Source organism: Rhamphochromis sp. 'chilingali' (genome assembly GCF_963969265.1).
Source record: "Rhamphochromis sp. 'chilingali' genome assembly, chromosome: 19".
NCBI lineage: Eukaryota > Metazoa > Chordata > Actinopteri > Cichliformes > Cichlidae > Rhamphochromis > Rhamphochromis sp. 'chilingali'.
In genome coordinates this window covers 12,726,650-12,751,676 of record NC_137946.1, presented here as the reverse complement: position 1 = coordinate 12,751,676, position 25,027 = coordinate 12,726,650, and the positions used below count along the sequence as shown (strand labels likewise).

The window sequence follows — 25,027 nt, the reverse complement described above, 5'->3', positions numbered from 1 at the left end:
TTTTACCACAATCAAAGAAAATACAGATTTGAACAATCAGACCATTTAACTAACTACAATATTGTCACTAAAGATTATGGGGGGTGTCTTGTTTTGTCCACAATGTCTTTCTTGTCCTTACAGAGGTTCTGCAAAGAAGAATGGGAGAAACTGGCAAGCTTGTAGCATCATACTATTTAAAAAAAAAAGTAATTGATGCTTCAACAACATATTGAACAAAAAAATCTGAAATTAACTGTTAACTGTGTATTAGGTCAGTGTTTCCCAACCACCTTTCCGCGAAATGATCAGATGTGCCGTGGAAGATTATCTGGTTCCACCTTAGTACTGTAAGCAATCGGCGTGAATAATGGGCAGAACAATTACATTCTCTTCCACTAGAGGGCAGTGTAACTACCTTCTCTAATTAAATGGGTTGGCAACTTGCAGTAAAACAGAAGAAAACGAAGAATTAAAAAGTCATTCTGTGAGATGACGCAGTGCATAATTACGGAGCCCCCCAGGGGACATGGGAGAAAAAAAAATTAGGGAGGAAAAAAAAAAATTAGGGAGAAAAAAAAAATTTAAGACGGACTTTTGCGAGATCTCGCAAAAGTTTTAGCCGCATTCTTCGGAGGCCGCCAGCTCGAAGCCGACCGGGAGGTCGAGGCACGATGTGCCGGGAAAGCGGTGTTCCTCCCGGCTGTAGTAGGTCTCGACTTCCCGTTAGCTTCGAGCTAGTGGCCGCCAGCTCGAAGCCGACCGGGAGGTCGAGGCACGATGTGCCGGGAAAGCGGTGTTCCTCCCGGCTGTAGTAGGTCTCGACTTCCCGTTAGCTTCGAGCTAGTGGCCGCCAGCTCGAAGCCGACCGGGAGGTCGAGGCACGATGTGCCGGGAAAGCGGTGTTCCTCCCGGCTGTAGTAGGTCTCGACTTCCCGTTAGCTTCGAGCTAGTGGCCGCCAGCTCGAAGCCGACCGGGAGGTCGAGGCACGATGTGCCGGGAAAGCGGTGTTCCTCCCGGCTGTAGTAGGTCTCGACCGCCCGTTAGCTTCGAGCTAGTGGGTGTCAGATCTCCAAAAACGTTGGAGCTCTTTTGCAAATATGTGATGTCTTGTAAACCGAGCAGGTATCTGACGTTTACACAACTACATTCACGCCTCAAAATATCTTAAAAGTGTATTTTGTGACCCAGAAAGAGTAATATTACAACTAAGTAGCTGCCGCCATTGTTAGAGTTTTGCGAGCGCTCGCAATACTTTTGCGAGATCTCGCAAAAGTCCGTCTTAATTTTTTTTTTTCTCCCTAATTTTTTTTTTTTTCCTCCGTAATTTTTTTTTCTCCCATGTCCCCTGGGGGGCTCCGTACATAATAGCAATAGATAAAGTAGGAAAAAGTAGTCCGTCTGACCTGGGTCCTGGAGAAAATTCCGACCCAGATGAAGGCCCTTGCATGAGTAGTGTTCAGAAGAAAGCATAAAGGTATACTGTGGGGACAAACCGAGCCAGTTCCACTATACCTCGTGTGCGGGAAAAAAATATTACATGCTTTTTGTGACATTTTTGTTTGGTGGTGTGCCGTGTGATTTATTTTTCTAATGTGAAATATGTTGAGAAACACTGTCTTAGGTAATAGTTCTTATTTTTTCCTTTTAATTGTGGCTGGATGCAAGTAGCTCTGATAGGATTTATCCAAAAACTATCACATCAGGTAATTCAAAACAATGGGTGAACTGGTCACCTGGTCGATCCAATCTAGCGCCAGCAATCGTTGATCCAATCACGTCTGTCTATTGTGACTGTTGTTAACCGAGCACAAAGATTAAGGACCAAATTCAGTGGCTGAGCAGAGACGCGTTACATGAACTACGTAGCACGCACCAGTAGAATCTCTAACGTGAGATGTTTAGGGGCCAGAAAAAGTGTACGATGAAATTTCAAGGCAACAACATGCAACTGATGAATAGATATTTAACAAGTATGGTGGTAACTAATATGGTATTTAACAGCATTCTGTTTATATTTTTTAATGTCCATTTATTTTATTTTAATTTCACTGCGCATTTATAAATCTCCAAATGGTTGTTGTTGTGTATAAAAAAAGAATTGGTAGCACGGGTGAATATGATTTCACGGAACAGAGAAATAAAATGAAATCACGCATAAGTTGAAATTCTCTAAATACCGCAATTGGATATGTCTGCTTTGTTGCTGCCTTCAGCAGATGAGCGATTTTTCTTATTTCGTGTATCGAAATTTTGAGATTACGAGGCGCATTGAAGTACTCTTATGTCTTCTTTGTATTGTACTCAGCTGTCGTGGTTTGTACAGATGTACAGTATGTGGGAGGGGGTAGCTGCTTAGCAAAAGTCCAGTGATGTGAAGAACGAGACAGACTGGAGGCCGGTCTCAAGCGTACATCTGTCGGCCAGTCGGTGGTCACTCGGTCGGTCTATCGCGATGGATTTCGTGCTGAGCGGAGTGGCGGCATGCGGCGCTTGTGTGTTCACCAACCCGCTGGAGGTCGTCAAAACGCGCATGCAACTTCAGGGAGAGCTAAAGAGCCGCGGATCCTACCATGTGTATTATCGCAACGTCTTCCACGCTTTTTATACTATCGGCAAAGTGGAAGGACTAGTGGGATTACAGAAAGGATTAGTACCCGGGCTATGCTATCAGTTTTTTATGAATGGAGTCAGGCTCGGGTCGTACGCCATCATAGAGTCCTCGGGTTACATCCACACCAATGGAAGGGTCAACGCTGTCAAAACCACAGTAGCAGGGGCTATGGCTGGAGTGGTGGGAGCTGTGATGGGCAGCCCCATATACTTGGTCAGTAGCTGGCTTTGCCCACTTGCCTTGTGAAAAGTTATTCAGGCGTGACCTTAAAGTGAACTGTGACTTTCACCTGTGGTCAATGATAAACTTAAATTGTCTCCACTGACAGGTGAAGACTCACCTGCAGAGTCAGGCCACCTCCTCTATCGCTGTTGGTCATCAGTACAAGCACCAGGTAACCTGAGAAAGTGAATGTGCGAATATGAGTGGGAGGCATCAACAGTGTCCTAAAATGCTGCTCGTCTTCACCACAGGGGATGACCCACGCCCTGGTTGCCATCTACAGAAATCATGGCATTCTGGGACTGTGGAGGGGCTCTAGCGCTGCAGTGCCGAGGGTCAGCGTGGGGTCGGCCGCTCAGCTGTCCACCTTCTCCTCCTCCAAGGAGCTCGTCATTGACCTGCAGGTTGGTGTGTGGCTCATTTGCTTTTGACATGAAAATGAGGTAGAAGGCGGCTCACAGAGGGAGTTTTGTTTCTTCACTACTCCACCATGTGTGCATATTTTCCATATGTCCACACTGTTTAAAATAAACATGACTGTTTTTTAGAGTCTGCTTGTATAGTGAGTGTCGGTTAGGTAACACATCTGAACACTCCTTATTTACATTCTTGTCTAATTACAAGACCAAAACAGTACTAGAGGCTTGAGAAGGTGATTTACAGTCAGTAGCTGTTTACAGGCTCCTAAAGCGCCCGCTGTAACACTGACAAAGCGCTCTGTATTCCACTCCCCTGGAATGGAAATTCGACACCTTTTATTGGCCCCCTGTTGAAAATACAAGGCTTGCGTAACTAGAGCATCAGTCTGCATGATGTAAATCAGTGACCCAGCTCTAGTTTTAAAAAAAAAAGAGTTCCTTAATAAGAAATTCCCAAAAAATTATATTAGCAAAAATCCTTACATTTGTGTATACTTTTAATTTACTACTTCCTTGATTTGGCTGACTTACTTTACGCTGTCCCAACTGGTTGGTTGTGTGAGTAAGAATGGAGGTGGACTTGAACATACCTCCCATCATCTCAGCCATTACCTCATGCATAATTAGCTTTATTAAACCAAAGAAGAAGAACTTTGTATTTAGAATAGAAAAGAATAAAATTGCCCTTTGTTGTCATTGTACGTGTACAGCAAAATTGTGGGTGGTCCACACTAACTGTGCCAGAATAAAATAACTAAAAATGGAAAAAATTGGTAAAAAGTATAAAATCAAGAGCGATAGCTGAACTTCTATGACAGTCCGGACTATGACTAATTTGGGTGTTATTGTGGTCATTGGGCAATATATTGTCTTTCTTTCCTGTCCTCGTCAGTGAGTCGTGCTTTCCGTCTTTCACAGTGTGCTTCATAAGGATGGACAAATTGGCTAATGATTTCAAACAGATGGTGGGAACTGAAGCGGTGCATGCGGTTTTGGATTTGTCAAAAAATAGAAGAGACAAAATTATTGCCGTAGAGTTAAAAAAAAAAATGCTGACATGCTAGATTTTGAGTCAGGACATTGCAAGGTGTTGTGCAAAGCTCCCTCCATCATATGGGTTGTGCTACAGCCGGGCTGACACTATGCATTGACAGCTCTCTCTTCCATCATCATCAAATACCAAATAAGGGGATATCTTTGGGGAGTCCAGAAATTTCAGCTTGAAACATCAAATAGTTTCTAGATATTTGTTTAAAGGGTGTGCTTAAATATGGGACTGTAATAGCTTTATTATATTGGATGGTAAGAAAGACAAGTGAAAATGTCAGGCTTTTGTCTTTAACTGTTTTTGAGAAACTCGTGTTAAAGATTGCCTCGGATTTCAAAGTGTGACAAAACTTTGAAATGTATCGACGGATGATTTTTAAATTACAATATGTGTTAAACAAATAAAATTTCATATATCCAAACGTTGGGCTGTATTAGCAGGTGAATCGGAAGGTGCACGGTAACTTGAGATGGAATGACCTCGATAATAATAGAGCCTCCTTCCTCTGGTTCGCTGCACGTAACCGTGCAATTATGAGGAGTTAAAATTAGAAGTGGCTGCACACATGCTGCTATCTTGATAATGACTTATTCCTCTACTTCTACTGCAACCGCAGGCCCACGTGTGCACGCTCTCTAAACCTGTCCATCCTGTAATATTATTTTCTTCTGTTGCCAAGGTGTTTCCAGCGAACAGCTGGCTGGTGGCCCTCAGCGCCGGCATGATCAGTAGTGTGGTGGTGGTGCTGGCTATGACTCCTTTTGATGTGGTGAGCACGCGGCTCTACAACCAGCCCGTGGATCATTTGGGCAAGGTGAGCACAGGGGCCAGACTGGGGAAGTATGAAGTGAAGGGAAGATCCTAGCTCACGGCGTGGTTGATATGTTTTCATTGTATTCATCCTCTGTGAATCCCTCATTGTGTCATCTCCCATTTGTGTGGGAGAAATTGTTGGTCACTTGGCTCCAGGTTTAGACAAGAAAGATTGCTTGAACAAAAATACAAGGTGGGTGTAGAACAAGAACAATCACTCTCTTGTTTTTTAGGGTCAGCTCTATAAAGGATTTACTGACTGCTTTTCCAAAACCCTGAAGAAGGAGGGATTGACGGGGCTTTACAAAGGCCTGGGAGCGTCTTATTTCCGACTCGGTCCACACACCATTCTTTCGTTGTTTTTCTGGGATGAACTGCGCAAATTCTACCAGCCGTTCAGATAACACCCGGGACAAAGACACTGGAAAATGGGTAACTCATTATGTTCTTAGTGCAGAAGGTTAAATGAATCGTCGTTTAATGAGTTTATGATTATCCGGTGGATGGAAACACCTGAAGGTGTTCTAGAGCAAAGGTAATGTTTTACACTCCAGTTAAAAAAAACACTTTAGAGTCAAATGTGTCAAGAATGAAGGTGAAAATGTTAAATTATTGAGCTGCTGAAGGATATATTAACTGCACTTGTCACATAGAACCATACAGTATGCTGTATGTCCTCCAGAGGAAATTCAACACTGTACCTTTTCTCTAGCTCTTAAACTCCTGCGTACTGAGGATACGAGGTCAATGTCCTATTTTTATTCTGTGTGTCTGGGAATTAGGAAAATCTGATCGTGATACAAATTCCCTGCAGCAGCATTGTGCTTAATCATTTTGGCCTTTAGCAATTTCCGTCAAGCAACTTTGCCTTTGACTCATTAAAGCCAATGAGAACCAGTTGAAAACCAGTTGAAAACCAGCTGACTCACCAGTGTAGTCAGCTGGTTGCAAAACCAAAACTTCTTTAAACTTTTTTTAGGTCTATGTGGAGTTTCCTAAACTTTCTAAAGACTGCAAACATGCCAGGCTCAAGTTTTGTGAACTGTATATAATTGAGCTTTGAGTTTGAGTAGGTCAAATGCATCCTAGAATATAGTTACTGTCAAACAGTATGTGGAGAAAAATGTTTCCCAGCCTTACAAAAGGATAAATATGTAACGTGGTTAAAGGCAACTCTAGGACAAAGGCTTTGTTTCAAAATGACTTCTGCAGTAGACAGATTTCCTCTTTAGGTGAAGAAAGAAAACTCCACTAACATGAAATATTTTAGGCCTCATAAACCAAAGCGAGTATCCAGTGGATCTGCCAAAAAAAAGGATGTGAAAGCCAATGCTCTCCCTAAGCATGTGGTACTGTATAATAGCAGGAGCCGTTACTCTTAATATACACATCAAAGCGGCTCCCTCCATTAAATTAGACAAACAACAATAACAACAAAAAAAACTGCACATTTTTCATTGCCATACATGACACATTTCATAAAAAGTATTGTGTTTAAACACTGATGGAGACTGGCCCCTTTTTTCTAAATGTAAATGGATTTATTGGAGTTTTATTCTATAACTGCACTGGTACATTTGTTGAGTGTGCAAGCGCGGGTTAAAGTATTTCACTGTCATATTAATTTATTTGTGACGTTGACAAAACATTCAATTAATTATTGCCCATGAGTTAGAAACCTTACTGCTGCTCTGCTAAAATGTCTTGGTTAATAAGCAAAAATCTGTTGGTGAAGCTAGTTGGTGAATAGTGTGCCTTAATAAACCTTTAGGAATAAAAGCGGTCTATTTTAATATGTTACAGACGTGACGTTTATCAGCTCGTCCACTGACTCCATCTGCTTGAGTTTTGGTTCTATGAAGTGTTCATAATTGAGCCCAACAGTCAGATTGCCATGAAATGGAAACTGTTGGTAACATTTTGAAGTTCCACAAAACTTTGTGGATTTTGATGCTTTCTTAATAAGTGTAGGATGCCCATGATTTTATTTATATGAGCATTATTAGTTATTCCCGACCACCTTTGAATGCAACAGCACAATGTGACATGTAACAAATGTACTGTAGCTCTACGAATAGAGTTCCCTGAAGTTTGTGACAGAAGGCAGGAAACTGTTATTTAAGTTTATTAAATATTATGAAGTTTTGAACTTCAAAAGAATTGAGTTTTGGCAATTTTTCTGTTTTTAAATGTGTTTTTCTTGATATAATTATGCTCATTTGTTCTTTGTATATGGTTCCTTATGGAGTTTTTTTTTTTTTTTTTTTGTAAGGGAACATGATTTTTTTAATTTTTATTTTAATTGTTTTTTTTTTTTTTTTTTTTTTTTTTCTTCTTTTCTCTAAATGACATCAGAAACAGCAGTATGCGACATTACGTGATGGCAGAGCTTCAGTTCATCCTTTGTCATTTTTTTTTTTTTTTTTTTTTTTTAATAAATAGGACAGGGGGAATGAATGAGAGAAAGAGGGGGAGAGAAAGAAAGAAAACCAAAGGGGAGAAGAGACGGTGAGAAGGGGGGGGAAGAGAGAGAAAAAAAACAAAACTCCTGGGTCACCTGTATGGAGAAAAAAAACAAAAACAAACAAACAAACAAAAACAAACAGAGGAGACAGCAAACAACAAAGAGCAACATAATAATAGAGGAAACAAAGCACCATCACAATAAACTAGCTAGTCATAGATATCAGTATTTACTAAGTAATAAACGATATTGTGCAGCACGCAAGATAGACAGCGCACAGTGTGCTTTGAGGCAGCAGCCAAGAAAGCTTTAGTCCGCGTCTGTGAATACCCATGTGTGCATACCTGTGTGGATCAGCATGCTTGCATTCCAAAGGTTTCTCCATGTAATGATCTGCTAGGGAGTGTGGGGGGGCCACAGCCCCGTCCTCCAGGGTGTGAAGCGGGTATGGAGGAGATCAAAACTCCAGACATCCAGAGGCCCCCAGAACACAAGAGACCATGGAAGACCAACAGAGGGGCAGCCGCGCCACTGTCCCAGTAAGAGCTGAGGAGAGTCCCAGATGAGGGCTCGCCCAGCAGCCGCGGAGCAGAAGTCAGGGGGAGTTGCAGTGACGCGCCCGTGAGCTCCGCCGGCCCCCAGCTGCGCCTGAGTGACCGAGCCCTAGGCCGAGAGGCCGGGGGCACCCCACCTCCAAAGGGGGCCGAGCGAGCCCCAGGCCCCAGGCCCCGACAAGCGGCCGCCAAGGAGTGAGCCGGTGTGCACCCGGACGCCCACCCCCAGACACAAAGAACCACCAACACACCGACACCTGAGGGAGTCCGCCACCGGCAGGGGAAGTGGTGGTGGGTGGAGATAGGCCTCCAAACCTTGGAGGGCCTGAGGTGTCCCCAGAGAGGTGGCGTCTGATACCCAACCTGACATATAGACACAGACATACAGGCACACACAGACACAAACATCCATTCCCACCCTCATGCTCTCATATGCACTCACTCCACACTCAACCAACGTGGAGACAGACATAAAGAGACGCTGTACACACAATCACACTCCCCAAGCGTACTCTACAAACCGGGTCTAGGTACCCTTGCCCCTGGAGGGGGGAATTGCACCCAGACCCAGGTGGTGTTACCCTTTTCCCTGCGGTGGGGAGAGGCAGACCACCCCGACTCCGCAGCAGCAGGGAGGCCCCACACCCCAGACCGCAGTCGGACGGCCAACTCCTCCTACTAGCCCTCCCGCTCCAGCAGGCCGCAGAGAATGGGGGTGGGAGAAGACTCCAATTTTAATTGTTAAGGTGGTATTGATAGTAGAGATGGACCGATCCGATATTACGTATCGGTATCGGTCCGATACTGACCTAAATTACTGGATCGGATATCGGAGAAAAATAAAAAATGTAATCCGATCCATTAAATATCACGAAAGCACCTCACAAAACTTGCAATACGCCGTAACTCACCTCAGAACGTTAGCACGTCTGAGCAGTATGCATCACGTGATAGAGCGGCTGTGGCATGCGGGACCTGTTGGTGCTCTGGATAGCATTTGGAGCTTCGCTAGCAACCCGGCATTTCATCTCCGACAAAGTTATCCCCGAGAGAAGTAAAGCAAGTGTGTAAGTCCATCTCTGAATGTTTGTAAAGCATTCCTGCGTTAAGCTTAACAAACGATATATGGAGCGACTGCCTCTTCTTGCTGCTACTTCAATCATGAAACTGCTTAACGATCAGCTGATCAGCTTTTCTGTCGTGAGTCCGTGTCTCTAGTTTGCTTTTGGCCCACTTTGCACCAGAAAGAGGAAACCAGCGGCTGAACAACAGAAGCACGTTTAAGCTTGATCAGCTGTTGTTAGAATGTATTTAATATTACTTTCTACTCGAGGATCTTTTTCTACGTAGCTGACGCTGGTAACTGTGCAGGGGCGGATCTAGCAAAGTTTAGCCAGGGGGGCCGATAGGGCATTAACAGGGAAAAGGGGGCACAAAGACATACTTTTCTTTCTTATTCTCATTTAAAATGTCAAGCTTTTAATAAATAATTATCTGACACCCAAAGTTTTAATTTGATGCAAAATGAATAGAAGTCCATTACTGTATATAGTAACTATTAAGTCTAATATATATATACCCTAGTAAGCTATAGTACTTTTTACTTTGGGAAGGTACCATCTGTGCAGTCTGCAATTTTGTTGAAGAAAGATGTTGAATCTATTTAATATTTCTTGAAAAATAATTGATTTCTGTGCATTTTTTTCACACTGCATCAAATTAAGGTTGATTACGTTGATTAAGCATCATGAGGTGGAGCGTGAGGGGTGGTTCCCTATTTTTTATTTATTTATTTTTGTTGTTGCTGGGAGTTGGAACCCTATTAGTTAGGTTGCTTAATATTTATGCTAAGTACTCTTTAAAATACCAGAATAGGGAGGATGGTGTAGGTTTAAGTTTATTAGATTGATCAGTATTGCTGAACTATGAAACATTTTTTTTGCATACAGGTATAACAGAATAGCTTTAGTGTAGTTGTTGTTTTAAACTTGAGTATGAACTTATACAAAATGCAGCAAGATATTTAAAAAACAGTTTTGTTGATTAAAAAACACTATATCGGATTCATATCGGTATCGGCAGATATCCAAATTTATGATATCGGTATCGGTATCGGACATAAAAAAGTGGTATCGTGCCATCTCTAATTGATAGGTGTACTAGGCAGCAGTGCGGCATATCCAAATACTGATGGAACAATTTTAGGGTGGATCAAAATATAATGGTGCTGTGGTCTTTGCATGGAGCCCAAAGGGAACATGGATTCTTCCACATCTGTCACTTCAGTGGTTTCATGAGACTTCTGTCAAACAAAAGTTGTGCCAAAAGTTGTGTCATTAACAATTACCAATCCAGCTCGATTTTATTACACCGCAGTTCAATACCTTAGCTTTTAGTTATGATAAAGTCAGATTACAGCAAACTGAGCTGTTTGAATGCAAACCTGTATTTGGACTTTTCTCTACAGTCTTAGTAAATAGAAAGATTAGTTGATAGTTTTAGGAAAAAAAAACTTTAGAATTGATACAGAGGCCTTGGAAAGGGAGCGATTTGATGCTCAAACACTATAAATGCAAAAAAAACGTATATGTATCAACACTTTTGTTTGGAAATCTTTCAGCTCATTTCTCTGTGTCTCTATTATACGATATTTGCCAAAGTTTAAACCTCATGACAGTTCTAAAAGTTATGTGTTATCGGTCATTTCATGGAGCAGCTTGGTTCAATTTCATGAATGTTAGAAAATAATTTTCCAACATGGTTTTTTGATATGTGGAATGGAAGTGAAGAGCAAATAAACTCAGACTTTTATTGTCCAACAGTGTGGTGGTTACTTACTTTGTTCAACAGTGTTGAAAATGTAAAATTTCCTGTGTGTTATTCTCAAACTTTACTGCATATGTCTTGTAGTACATTTATGTCATTTTCAAGATTTCCCACCATTGAGCAGCAGCAGCAGCTAGCTGGAGTTTCTTTTCCTTAAAAGAGATTAACTCACCGCTACATTGAAGAACTGGTAAAGTGATGAAGTTTCCCATCAGCTGGTAGAGAACAGAAAGTGCTGGACAAAATTTCTTAAATGACAATATCGCTCTGCTTGGCAGGTGACTTAAGAGGACTTATGAAGAAGTATGCTAACGTTTTCTAATTGGTAATGTTACAGTAGTTATTACTGGATATTTTTTTCTGCGTGACTTTCTTTGTGCATGACTGGATGTTAGTTGCACCTCCAACTGGAAGTTAAGGTTAACCTTTCTGTGAATGCCTGATATCATAGTTATGAAAATCACCTGTGTCAACCTGCAACGTGACTCCTACTGCAGGAAGTAGAGATAATTATGTGTACACATATGAAAAGGGCCTTTGGCATAAGGATGACTGAAGGTGGCGTGTCTTTAATACTGTACACTTTTACAAAAAATGACTGAGAAAAACAGTTGACCAATATTTCACAGTTACACAATACTGTGCAAAAGTTCATGACAACCCTTATTTCTTCATATTTTGCTAGTGAAAATCAGGAACTCGCATGAAAATCCAGTGTAAAAAGCAAAAATAGAGTTTGTACAATTCTAACCTCGTCCATACATATTGATGATCTGAACTAAATAGAATATCGAATTTGATTTCATCTCTTCATAAGACCTGCTGCCACTGATTTTTAGTCCAGTCCTTGTGTAGTTTCGGATACTTATCACATGCAGAACTGAAAATGTAATCTACATGATACAGTGCCTATGCAATAAAATGAATATAGCAGAAACATCCTGCCCTCTGAAAGATCGAATTAATGAACACAGATGTTCGATCAAAAGGCTTGATCTAACCAGCCCTGTTGCAAGACACTTCAATGATAAACATCCAAATTCACCATTATTGTTTCTATGCATTGAAGCCATTAAACTAAACCAAAGAGGTGGTAATATTAACTTTATCCAGAAAAAAAGCATTTTGGATATTCCGCTTTAAGAGTCTGCACCCCAGAGGTATGAATGAGGATTTTTCTATCAATGAGTTTTTGTGAACTGAACCTTTTTTGTTTTTATTCTAATTTTATCGGTTAAATTATTCTCGCATGGGTAATGTTTATTTAATTAATTTTATTTATTTTTTCAGCCAAAGGAGTAGCATTCTAGACATCTCATCTTAACTTTACATTTTAGAGATTTTACATTTTAGAGACATAAACTAGGACCTTTTAACAAATGTGTTCCTATGGGATGATGTCCTCTTGTTTTTTAATTCAACTGCTAGATGAACCTCTTTTTATTATTAAATACTGCCTTGTCCCTTTTTTTTGTGTATTCATAGTATTCTTCTTATGTATTTCACACATGTGTTATTTTGAGACAGGTGGGGATTATGTCTCCTCCCCTCCTCATCATTAATGATCTAGTCCAGTATTTACTTTTGCGTGACTTAACCAATTAATCATTACCTACCTGTTATATGTCATCTGATCTATCTATGAAGTTTTGATTGGTTAATTTTAATTTTTTTCTTTTTCCTATCTTGTATTTAAGCAATTTTCTACAATGTTTTACTATGACGCTGATGAAGGCCACAAGCCGAAACGCGTTGGTCAGTTATTAAAGTTGTTCATCTTCCCTTAAGTCTTGCTGGAGTTCCTGCATTGTGAATTCTTTCATCCTCTCCATGCACCTTGGAAGTAGGTGAAGTTGTGCCAGAAATTTTTGCTGTAGTTTCAGATACCTCAGCCAAACGAAAGTCTTCCTATAAAAAAGGGATGAGTGGCTCAAGTATTCAATTTGCACTACATTTAAATCCATACTGAAATAAGGAACCTCATAAATTATAGTTATTAAATTGTTTATATAATAGGTTTTTGTGTTCTGTTGTAAAATAGTAAAGTTAGGAAATAACTACCTGAACAAAAACAAACACTGGTGGCTAAAAATACCTGAAGATCAAGTTAGATTACTGAACACTGTAAATATCCTGCAGATATGAACTTAAGCACTCTGACTGTGAGCTTACTGTGCGAGTGCCTCGGATAAAGGGTACAAACTTTTGGAGACGCTCAAATTACAACACAAAATAATGAAAGTATGATCAATATGTGATACCAACAGGAAGAGCAAAATCTATCACAAAAGTAATGTTTTTCTATTTTGTAAAACATAAAAGTAAAAAAATAAAAGTATGACCATATGAATATTCCTGTAATCTCAAAGTAGGGACTAATAAGTGATATTCCAGCAAAAGCTTCTGTATTTGTTCTCTTCAGCCCACTTTGAAATGGTTTGCGGTTTACTCAGCGAGTTTAATCTGGTAAACTTTAGTTTGATGTTGATGCAAATTTGAAATGGCTCAACAGAAAGACACAGAGCTGCCAGATTACTTAAAAATATTTTGTCATAGCCGCAGACAGTGAAAATTGTTTCTGTGAGAATAAAGTCATTTTATTTGAATCCCTGGTGGTCAACAAAGTATTTTTTCTATCCCCTTAGGTCACAATAACCTAAAACAGACATAATATTTCACACAAAACACGTGACAGTGGCATTTGGACATATTAAAAAGGAAAAATCATTTACTGCTACTTTGGCTCCGTACTTGACAGGCCAACCTCAGGCACAATATAATAACAGGCAGCATCATCACTGTGCTCTACACTGTCTTCTTTGTAGTGCTGACAGCGCCGGCCTTGTAGCAGAGGATCTGAGCCAGAAGGACACAGCTGAGACAGGCTGACAGTATGTGTGACAAACTCACAGGAGAGTTTCCATTTTCCTATAAAAAAAGTTTCAAGTTGTTCCAGTTAGTATAACCACAACTATGCGGTTGTGCACATATGTCTGCTAGTAATTCTTAACTGCATACCTGTAAAGAAACAAAGGCCACACCCAGACAGCCTGCAAATGAAAGCAACACTGACAGAGTGGATAGTTGACCCGTGTGGCCGTTGTGATAGTTTGTTGTAGCCTGGAGAACCTGTAAATAACAAATCCACTAAATGTGTTCACCGTGCACTTAAAAAAGAAAAATTACAGTTCAGTGATCACATTTATCATAGAACAGCTCATAAATGAGGCAAGTTGATAAGTTGCTACCTTGCTTGCAATGAAAGCCGCCAAACTGGAGGCCTGTATCACTGAGATGACTGCTGCTGCTGCATAGGAGCGCAGGAGGAGCATTACACCACAGAGAGCAAAGAGGAGCAGAACTCCTGCAACAGAAACAGAAACCACAATTATATATGAAGAATACAGCAACACCACAAGGTGGCGCTATTTGAAAGCACAGCCACCCTGTCCTTGAGGGACTTTGTTCAAACCCTACAATCACTACATCACTGTGTTGTTTTTTCCATGTTCAGATATAACAGCTCCAAATATAACACTTGGAGAATCTGGCTGATTCTGCATGACCACAAAAAACACAGAGGTTCTTTAATGCAATTCAGACCCTGCATGACCGCAGCTGATTCCTTAAAGTGTCACTCACAGTTCATTTCTGTGAAGAAGCAGCCAAGTGCTGGAGATTTCCAATAGTTTCACATTCAAGTCATAAATATCATGCCTTAACCCGCTGATTAACTCCTGGAGTCAATCCAGATCCGGGCATTGTTTTAATTAATCCTTTACCCCTGAGAAATAGGGCCAAAAAAAAGCAACTGTGTGTTAAATCTCCAAAAATCAGTATCAAATTGAAAACATAAAAACTGGGGGACACTGTCTTAACTGTCACTGTCACCGCTTAATTATTTGTATTAGTGTGGAGGGACCTGCCTGCCTCGGTGAAAGTATGTCATGTTGGACTGCTCTTTGTACTCTGCCTCTGCAAAATCTGCAGATGCATGTGCTCACCTCGGACCGTATCACCGCGATAATGGAGGATGAGGAAGACGATCGCCACTGTCTGGGCAAGCATGAAGAGCCTATCAGCCCAGGCACTGTTGAACAGTTCAAGTGAAATACATTTAAGGTAGCACAGAAAGAAAAGGTAAAAAAAATTAAGTCACCCACTGTGTTTAAGTTGAGAGGATTTGGGGTGTGCCTATGCAGGGCTTGAGTAAGTGAGTCATGCATGATGAACAGACTGAGAATTTGAACTTGAGTGGTGTAAAGCATGGCATGAATGGGAAATCCTACGAACGGTGTGATCTGCGCATCAGCTTACTTACAAGAGTGGGAAGTTGTTGGCCATAGCGTACACAACAGGACACGAGAAAGCATAAAGCTGCAAGAAGAAGGCGCTAAGACTCAGACCCTCTGCACTTCCTCCCCATAACATCTTTATCAACTGAGGCAGTTGTGCTGCATGGAAACAACAGAGAATCAGGTGACATTTGGTCATTAGAGGAGAAATTAATGGTCCATATCTGGACCAACATGAAAAAGACAGAAAGCACTCATTGCAAGTCAAACATCTGAGTCAGTCAGCGTCATTCTAAAATTGGGCCAAAATGCAGACGCAGAGAGGTAAACTGAAATAAAGAAAAAAACGAGCCGCTTATCAACTGTTTGCAGGTCGTCATAAAAGCAACACACGAAGTCAAAATGGGGAAACTCAAAACGATACACTAGTGAATCATAAAGCTTGAACACACACACTGGGGGGAAGTGAACAGAAACTCTGATAAAGGACAATCACCTCTCTGTGTGTGATTGAGGCAGAGAGGAGACACGTGGGGGGGACACAACTAATCCAGATCACACAGGAGGAGACAAGGAAGGCAAAACTAAAAACAAAACATAAGGAACAACTAACTAGGTGAGATAACTAATCGAGGGGAAGAGTTTTTAGACTAAATGTGCTAAAAACACACAAACCAAACATGAACATTAAACAAACTAGGAATCAAAGAGAATATTAAAACCTGAAAGTCTAAAATCTTAAAAATCCCCAGGACCACACAAGTGGAATGACCTGTGAAAGTCAAGGATAAATGTAGTTCTATAAATAAAGGAGGGAAACTGAAAATATTTTGTCTTTTTTGGTAATATGAGTAACAGGGTTGTATTGGTCAAAAGGACACACTCAGTGTGGTCACAAAAGACTAGAAAAATACTGGCACTGAAATTTGGTGTACCCATGGTGTTTGTACGTGGGCTTGATCATGTCTATTTATACTCTTCATTTCCCAGACTAAAGAGGTTACAGTAAGCAGGTTGCGCATGCATTCTGGGACACAATTATTATTATATTAACTAAAATGGACCTATGTCAACAAAATCAAAACAAAAAACAAGCAAGCAAAGAAAAAAGTGGATTTACTCAACTTATTTTGGCTTATATTAAACATGTGAATTAGTTTTAAAAAGTTGGGAGAGTAGATAAAGATGCAATTTTGGTTTGCAAGAGGCATATGCATTTTAAATAGCATACTGGAACCATTTGTTCAGCTAGATTTACATTTTGCATCAGAGCAGTGTTTTATGCTTAAGAATTTTGTGCATGGATTATTTCTAAATTCATGGGTGGGACTGAAAATGTCCTGCAATTCTGATTGGCTCACCTGTACTGAGAGCTGCCTGTGACAAATTTAGAATTTTTGGAACCGTCCCCCTAAAAAAAGCCACATGGTAATAACCACATAAATACGCAAATATTCATGTGCATTGTGCTGTGGCATGAATCCGTTTCCCGCCGTCATTTGTTTCTGCATTTTGCATGAAGACGACATGCTAATGCGGTGGCTTAACCGCTTGGCCAGATGTTATCTGCACCAGCAATGAGGGAGTCTTACAAAATGTTATGTTGATTTGATTATTATCCATCATGATTATCGTGTAAAGGGAGGTTAGAGGGAGGAAAAATGCGATTGCGTTAGTATGTCTTTTCTTGTTTTGTTTCTTAAATGTGAAACTGCCCTGTTAATGAACCTCGTTTGTCATTGATACAGTATGCTGTGATCTGCTTTGAAACACATGATTAAATCACAGCGTCTTACCCAGGAATGTGTCCAGTATGATCCAGAATCCGGCAGTTTTGTTTAGTACGAACTTTAGGCATGGCACTGTAACACAAAAGAAAACTCTCAGACAATGAAGATGTACCTCAACGTCAGATCTCCAAATAAGTTTGCACTGTAGGTGGCAAAAGGCAAAAAAACCCCAAAAAACCAACATCTTTACTTTCCCTCGTCCCCACGCACCCTCCGCCCAGCCCCCGCTATCACTCATCTGCATCTGGAAAAATTAAGTTTCCATTTCACCCGGTCGGTTGAAAGTGTCAGCCGGAAGCCTCACCGTGAAAGTGAAAGTTCAGGAAGAGCTCGTAGTAGCATTTTTCTGGCATTAAATAAGTTACAAGAAACTCTTTGATGGTTGACGTGGCCATAGTGGCTCAGCCGTAGCCGGGAATGATCATCAGCAACAGGGGGAGTGGTCCAAAGGTTTCCCAGTGTTTACAGTGGAGTCCAAAGAGGATAAAGAGCCAGACGTTTGACCTCTGAGATAAAACCACAGTTTCCAAGAGAAAAAAAATGTTATCCAGCTTTTGTAGTCTTTGTTGTAATGGCAAAGAGGTTACTATAATTATGGGATGTTTCTGGAGAACTGCACAGTTTGAACATAACTGAATTCAGTTGTGTGCAAAGTACTTAACTGACATCTACTTCTCATGCTCTGCTAAAAGCTCTGAAACAAATTTCACATTTTTTATTTCATAGCTGAGCTACAGTGTCTATTATTATTATTATTATTATTATTATCATCATCATCATCATCATCATCATTATTATTATTATTATTATTACATCTAATAGATGGTCTGATAGATGGTGTAAACTATAAAATATATTGTAAAACCTCAATTTGAACAGACTATAAATGGTTTTACAGAATAGTTTACTCCAAGTACAGATTTTGTGCGTTGGTTAAAAGAAAAAAACAAAACAAAAACAAACAACAACCTGGAATTTGTTTAATCTAGAAGCTCTTCAAATCTTACTGAAAATGTGGTGCTATTTAAAGGCTTAGAGTGGCTGAACTTAACTTAAGTGCTGTTGAACTGGTTTCTTGTTGATGATGCATGCAGAGTAGTTTAACTCTGTGTGTACCACCACAGGTTTTCATGTCAGCACTTTCCATTCACTTGACTGGAGAGCACGGGTGCTGCGCAAATCGCTTAGGGGTGAGTAACTTTGAACACATTTCTGGTGACAGGTACGTCTCAGTAACTGGCAGTGTTGGGAAGGTTACTTTTAAAATGTATTCCATTACAGAATACAGAATACATGCCCCAAAATGTATTCTGTAACGTATTCCGTTACGTTACTCAATGACAGTAACCTATTCTGAATACTTTGGATTACTTAATATATTATCATGCTTTTTACAACAACGTGAATGTACTATTGCTGTGTGATTTATTACCATTACTGAAGGTCCGCGGCTCCGAACCTTAGTAAAGGGACCTCTGACTAATACGGCGGGGTCCGTGTTGGGCTTTTAGCCGAAAAATAGCTTTACTTTGTTGTGTGGGTCAACTTTTCTTGCGAGAGACAGAGAAAGGCGTTGAAAGACTGCTCCAACGGAACTTATTGTTTTCGGAGGAGAACACGGTGTACAGTCGAGTCTTAATAGCTTACTTACAACTGGGCTCCTCAGGCACTCTTCTTGGCTGCAGTGGTTATTATTATATTTACATGCTTCCAGCTCCCGTTTTTTCTCGATGACTGCTCGTACCTTTCCATTATCCTTTTTTCTCCCTCCTCTTGCTCACAGACACATAACGGGTATGGCAGTCCATTCTCCCTGCAACACGGACTATACTGCCCATGATGCTACATTCTTTAGAGCTATGCTTGTAGCATTCTGCCTGTTAGCTTAGCACAACAACAACAACAACAACAACAACAACAAAAACTGTAACCATGGCAACCGTAACGCTGCCGCCTGGAACAAAAGAACGTGGCTGTCAAACAAAACCCAAACAGTCCTGACCCGCGACAATATGAAACAGGAAAGTACCGCAGTGTAATCCATTTATTTCAACAAAGTAACTGTATTCTAAATACCACCTTTTTAAACGGTAACTGTAACGGAATACAGTTACTCATATTTTGTATTTTAAATACGTAACGGCGGTACATGTATTCCGTTACTCCCCAACACTAGTAACTGGTAAAGGAATTGTAGTTAAATGACTACTTGCAAGATCAGGAAGAACTGCCAAAGTCTCTATATAAAGGATAAAAAGTGTCCTGTATTCACAAAACCTTAAAGGCCTTTAAGCAAAAACTGCAACAAACAAAACAACAACAACAGGGGACAGTTTTCAAGTACACATGGGGGCGCTATCAACATCATCGCGTTCGAAGAAAAATGATTGTACTACTTGGATTGTAACACTTGGATACTTGGAATTCAAAATTATCTGGAGGTGATAGCATCATGTGGTGCGACTGCTTTGCTATTATGGGATGTTTCTGGAGAACTGCACAGTTTGAACATAACTGAATTCAGTTGTGTGCAAAGTACTTAACTGACATCTACTTCTCATGCTCTGCTAAAAGCTCTGAAACAAATTTCACATTTTTTATTTCATAGCTGAGCTACAACAGTGTCTTCGTAGGAGAGGGCATTATCTGTGGGTGTACTGGAGGGTTGACCAAAACATGTGACGTACTAATCCTGCTTGTAGCCTCCCACACATCTGGAATTCCGATTACAAGAAAGCACAGAAAATCTCCCCAAGTATGAAAAAACAGACTACAATCATATCTGGTTTTCATCCCAGGGTGTTCTCGCTTAAGAGTAGCCCATTTTTGTTGGGGGAGAAAATCAGATAGAAAACAGTCCTAAATGAGGAGGTGCTGAGACTTCGGAGTAGTAGTTTTTATTATTGCTCTTTGTTGAGTCTTTGTAGCAATTTATTTTGGTATCAAAAGTAGGAAGCCTCCCGCTGGTGAAAATTTGATAACTAAATCAACAAAATGTGAGTTTAACAGATCAGTGAAACAGATAAAGGCTGTAGATTTTATATAAATGATCACAAATTTGTAGAGGTTTTATGCCCAGGTGTAATTAGTTAGGCCTTTTGTTTTCCCTACAGCGGATACTTTGAGCGACCCTACCACTGAACCATCATCATTATGACACCACCATTAAGAAACCTGCGATTTTCACAGGGGATGAATGTTCGATAAAGACGTTCAGTTTTGGCTCAAAACTACTCTACCAGCTCCCTATTTTTAATAAAATGAAGCCACCAATGCAAATACGCTTCAAACTTCTTTTTTTTTTCATGTAGGACGTCTTTCCTCTCAAAAAAAGAAGACCAAAAAAACCCAAAAAACAGGAAGGATGTGCACTAAAACGTGATGAACAGAAAGTCTTTAATCACAGTTGGTTAGTTTTCTCTGTGACAACATGTGTACTGGAAAATGCTCGCGTATCATTGCCTATACTCTGTACCCGATGGTGCTTCTGTCCATCATCTGCAACATCGTGCTGTTCTTCCCCGACCTCAGCACAGAGTATGTGAAAAAACAGCACATCACTGGAGAGGTCATGTACATGGGGGGACTCATTGGAGGAGGTTTATTGGTGAGTTTTCACTTCTCTTATGTGCTGGATTGTAAGGGTGGGAGCCAAGTCTTTATTTTTATTATTATTATTATTATTATTATTATTATTATTATTATTACATCTAATAGATGGTCTGATAGATGGTGTAAACTATAAAATATATTGTAAAACCTCAATTTGAACAGACTATAAATGGTTTTACAGAATAGTTTACTCCAAGTACAGATTTTGTGCGTTGGTTAAAAGAAAAAAACAAAACAAAAACAAACAACAACCTGGAATTTGTTTAATCTAGAAGCTCTTCAAATCTTACTGAAAATTTGGTGCTATTTAAAGGCTTAGAGTGGCTGAACTTAACTTAAGTGCTGTTGAACTGGTTTCTTGTTGATGATGCATGCAGAGTAGTTTAACTCTGTGTGTACCACCACAGGTTTTCATGTCAGCACTTTCCATTCACTTGACTGGAGAGCACGGGTGCTGCGCAAATCGCTTAGGGGTGAGTAACTTTGAACACATTTCTGGTGACAGGTACGTCTCAGTAACTGGTAAAGGAATTGTAGTTAAATGACTACTTGCAAGATCAGGAAGAACTGCCAAAGTCTCTATATAAAGGATAAAAAGTGTCCTGTATTCACAAAACCTTAAAGGCCTTTAAGCAAAAACTGCAACAAACAAAACAACAACAACAGGGGACAGTTTTCAAGTACACATGGGGGCGCTATCAACATCATTGCGTTCGAAGAAAAATGATTGTACTACTTGGATTGTAACACTTGGATACTTGGAATTCAAAATTATCTGGAGGTGATAGCATCATGTGGTGCGACTGCTTTGCTATAAGATATACTGGTAGGATGGCAGTATGAGGAAGGACATTAAAGCAGATATATTCAGTTCACACGTAAGTGTTTACGGGTGTGCGACCAAGCGGAGAGACACTTCCAAAAAGAAGAAATATGTTTGGTGTTGTATCATTATTACGCAATATTTAAGTCCATGTGAGATAAGACAGCAAATTACCACAAATACTAACTCAATTCATTTCTTCTTCTTTTTTCCCAAACAATTTGCCAAATTAAACAATAAGCTTAACGAAAGATTTGCATCGAGAATAGAACAATGCAATGACAGTTAAGCAAAACAAAACACCATTATGACATGCACATGCATGCACAACTGTGAGTCTTGACTAGAGATGGCACGATACCACTTTTTTATGTCCGATACCGATACCGATATCATAAATTTGGATATCTGCCGATACCGATATGAATCCGATATAGTGTTTTTTAATCAACAAAACTGTTTTTTAAATATCTTGCTGCATTTTGTATAAGTTCATACTCAAGTTTAAAACAACAACTACACTAAAGCTATTCTGTTATACCTGTATGCAAAAAAAATGTTTCATAGTTCAGCAATACTGATCAATCTAATAAACTTAAACCTACACCATCCTCCCTATTCTGGTATTTTAAAGAGTACTTAGCATAAATATTAAGCAACCTAACTAATAGGGTTCCAACTCCCAGCAACAACAAAAATAAATAAATAAAAAATAGGGAACCACCCCTCACGCTCCACCTCATGATGCTTAATCGACGTAATCAACCTTAATTTGATGCAGTGTGAAAAAAATGCACAGAAATCAATTATTTTTCAAGAAATATTAAATAGATTCAACATCTTTCTTCAACAAAATTGCAGACTGCACAGATGGTACCTTCCCAAAGGAAAAAGTACTATAGCTTACTAGGGTATATATATTAGACTTAATAGTTACTATATACAGTAATGGACTTCTATTCATTTTGCATCAAATTAAAACTTTGGGTGTCAGATAATTATTTATTAAAAGCTTGACATTTTAAATGAGAATAAGAAAGAAAAGTATGTCTTTGTGCCCCCTTTTCCCTGTTAATGCCCTATCGGCCCCCCTGGCTAAACTTTGCTAGATCCGCCCCTGCACAGTTACCAGCGTCAGCTACGTAGAAAAAGATCCTTGAGTAGAAAGTAATATTAAATAAATTCTAACAACAGCTGATCAAGCTTAAACGTGCTGCTGTTGTTCAGCCGCTGGTTTCCTCTTTCTGGTGCAAAGTGGGCCAAAAGCAAACTAGAGACACGGACTCACGACAGAAAAGCTGATCAGCTGATCGTTAAGCAGTTTCATGATTGAAGTAGCAGCAAGAAGAGGCAGTCGCTCCATATATCGTTTGTTAAGCTTAACGCAGGAATGCTTTACAAACATTCAGAGATGGACTTACACACTTGCTTTACTTCTCTCGGGGATAACTTTGTCGGAGATGAAATGCCGGGTTGCTAGCGAAGCTCCAAATGCTATCCAGAGCACCGACAGGTCCCGCATGCCACAGCCGCTCTATCACGTGAGGCATACTGCTCAGACGTGCTAACGTTCTGAGGTGAGTTACGGCGTATTGCAAGTTTTGTGAGGTGCTTTCGTGATATTTAATGGATCGGATTACATTTTTTATTTTTCTCCGATATCCGATCCAGTAATTTAGGTCAGTATCGGACCGATACCGATACGTAATATCGGATCGGTCCATCTCTAGTCTTGACTAGAAACTATTATCTTGTTTTAATAATAGAGGTATGTTGGGACGTCAGTCTGTAGTTCGTGATAGGATAGGAGCTAGAAAGGACATTGGACAGTTATTTGGCTTTTCTTTCTTAAACTTATAAATAATAGTTTCACACAAATCTTAGAAGAACAGAGGTGAAATATTAAAAGCTGCTCAGAATTCACTGTTAATATCAAATATCTTAATCTGCAATAGAAATGTTTTTATGACCTGTCATTGTCATTTAACTCTGGCAGATGTTCCTATCTATTCTGTTTGCTGCACTGGGTGCGGCGGGTGCCGTTTACAGCTTCATCGCAGCATTTCTTGGCTTAACAAATGGCCCCCTCTGCAAATCTGAAACCGGTGATTGGCAGAGACCTTTCCAAAGCAGGTGACAAGCAGAAGCAGTTTTCCAAAGACACTTGTTAAAATCCTCAATAAGTTCTGGTTGCTCATAAACCTCTTTTCTTCACGCAGCAATATGACCTACCTGACTGACTATAAGTCGTGGGCGAAGTGCAGTGAGCCAAAGAATGTGGTGCTGTTCAATACTGCGCTGTTTATGACTCTGCTCATAGCCAGCTGCCTGCAGGGGTTGCTCTGTGCCATGCAGATAATCAATGGCCTTGCTGGCACTCTGTTTGGAACCTGTGACAAAAAAGAGGTGAGGTAAAAAGACCACACATTGATGTTTCACATAAGTTACACTCACCAGCGGCTCCCTCGTTTTATTGATGTTTGTTCTTTCAAATTACAGCATGCATAGGTTTCTGATCAGGAGGCTTTTGACTGTTTGCATTTACGCCACATCTGAAGAGGAGTCTAAAAGAAGTGTTCCTGCCTTCAGTACATCTGTAGTGTATGCTTGCTCTAAAAGTATTGTTGGGGTATTTTAATATGCTTGAGGCTGCTGTTACATACACACATTAGCGTCCGCTGTGAAACGAGTACAGTATTGCAAATAATTCACGCTAATCATAGAGTCAGATATTAATAAACTGCTTGAAAATAAATGCTTCTGGTCCACAGCTACACATTTGTCTTGTGTTTTGTCATTACAGTCACTAAAAAATATACTAATACAACTGCAGTGATATTTGAGAGTGCACCTCTTTGTTTCACTCCACACAAACTTTATTCTGTCTATCTATCCTGTATAAATGCGATTTCATATTCCAGATGCATTAACAAACTTCACGGTTTTTCTAAAAAGAATAATCAATCAAAATACAATCCACAGCACTCAAAACATTGCTGTGTGTGAGGAAGGTGAGGAAGGGAACTTCAGATCTCATGATAACCTTTATGGCAGCTGAGTAATCTTGCCTCACCCTAAGTGTTGCCCAGACACCAAACATGTTTTGTTCAGCATGAGTTTCTCTCTCGTTGTCAGTACAGTGCCTAGATAATATACTAATGTACTGATATATACTAATACATATGCCTTCGATTTGCTTGATGCCCAATATAACTGCAGAGACATTTAAGCCTAGAAATTACAAAAGTACACACACACACACACACATATATATATATATATATACATGTGTAAGATAACAATGTCATACATCGACACTGTTATTGCATGCTCAACACACAGCTTTGTTTTGCCGCTGTGTGCGGCAAAACAAAGCAAAAAAAAAAAAAAAAAATATATATATATATATATATATATATATATATATTTATATATTATCGGTACACAGCGGCAAAACAAAGCTGTGTGTTGAGCATGCAATAACAGTGTCGATGTATGACATTGTTATCTTACACTGCTTTTTGAACATGTCTCTCACACTAAGAAGTGGTGGCTGTTATACATTCC

At 40.0% G+C, this 25,027-nt stretch overlaps 3 protein-coding genes across 4 annotated transcripts; 2 read left to right on the top strand and 1 right to left on the bottom strand.

Moving 5' to 3' along the window:
• Window positions 1–1,335: 1,335 nt before the first annotated feature.
• slc25a35 (solute carrier family 25 member 35) lies at window positions 1,336–10,933 on the top strand. Of its 2 annotated transcripts, none has more exons than XM_080866931.1 (6): window positions 1,336–2,807; window positions 2,923–2,988; window positions 3,068–3,220; window positions 4,963–5,097; window positions 5,330–5,528; window positions 7,981–10,933. In XM_080866931.1, the coding sequence occupies exons 1-5, from the start codon at window positions 2,436–2,438 to the stop codon at window positions 5,498–5,500; spliced, it is 897 nt and encodes a 298-aa protein (XP_080723057.1). In that variant the 5' UTR covers window positions 1,336–2,435; the 3' UTR covers window positions 5,501–5,528; window positions 7,981–10,933. The 2 variants fall into 2 exon arrangements, with proteins under 2 accessions (XP_080723057.1, XP_080723056.1); XM_080866930.1 differs by having other exon boundaries at window positions 7,961–10,933.
• A 2,570-nt stretch (window positions 10,934–13,503) lies between these two features.
• LOC308387055 (mannose-P-dolichol utilization defect 1 protein-like) lies at window positions 13,504–17,488 on the bottom strand. The gene is made up of 7 exons (XM_080866932.1): window positions 17,330–17,488; window positions 17,032–17,097; window positions 15,262–15,394; window positions 14,945–15,030; window positions 14,189–14,304; window positions 13,959–14,069; window positions 13,504–13,868 (listed from the first exon to the last, which is right to left on the bottom strand). Exons 1-7 carry the CDS (start codon window positions 17,418–17,420, stop codon window positions 13,746–13,748), a joined length of 726 nt encoding a protein of 241 aa, XP_080723058.1. The 5' UTR covers window positions 17,421–17,488; the 3' UTR covers window positions 13,504–13,745.
• A 700-nt stretch (window positions 17,489–18,188) lies between these two features.
• On the top strand, window positions 18,189–24,225 carry LOC308387057 (transmembrane 4 L6 family member 1-like). Its single transcript, XM_080866934.1, has 6 exons — window positions 18,189–18,215; window positions 20,337–20,632; window positions 21,045–21,110; window positions 23,457–23,593; window positions 23,680–23,866; window positions 23,960–24,225. The coding sequence occupies exons 2-6, from the start codon at window positions 20,456–20,458 to the stop codon at window positions 23,966–23,968; spliced, it is 576 nt and encodes a 191-aa protein (XP_080723060.1). The 5' UTR covers window positions 18,189–18,215; window positions 20,337–20,455; the 3' UTR covers window positions 23,969–24,225.
• The last annotated feature ends 802 nt before the right edge of the window (window positions 24,226–25,027 follow it).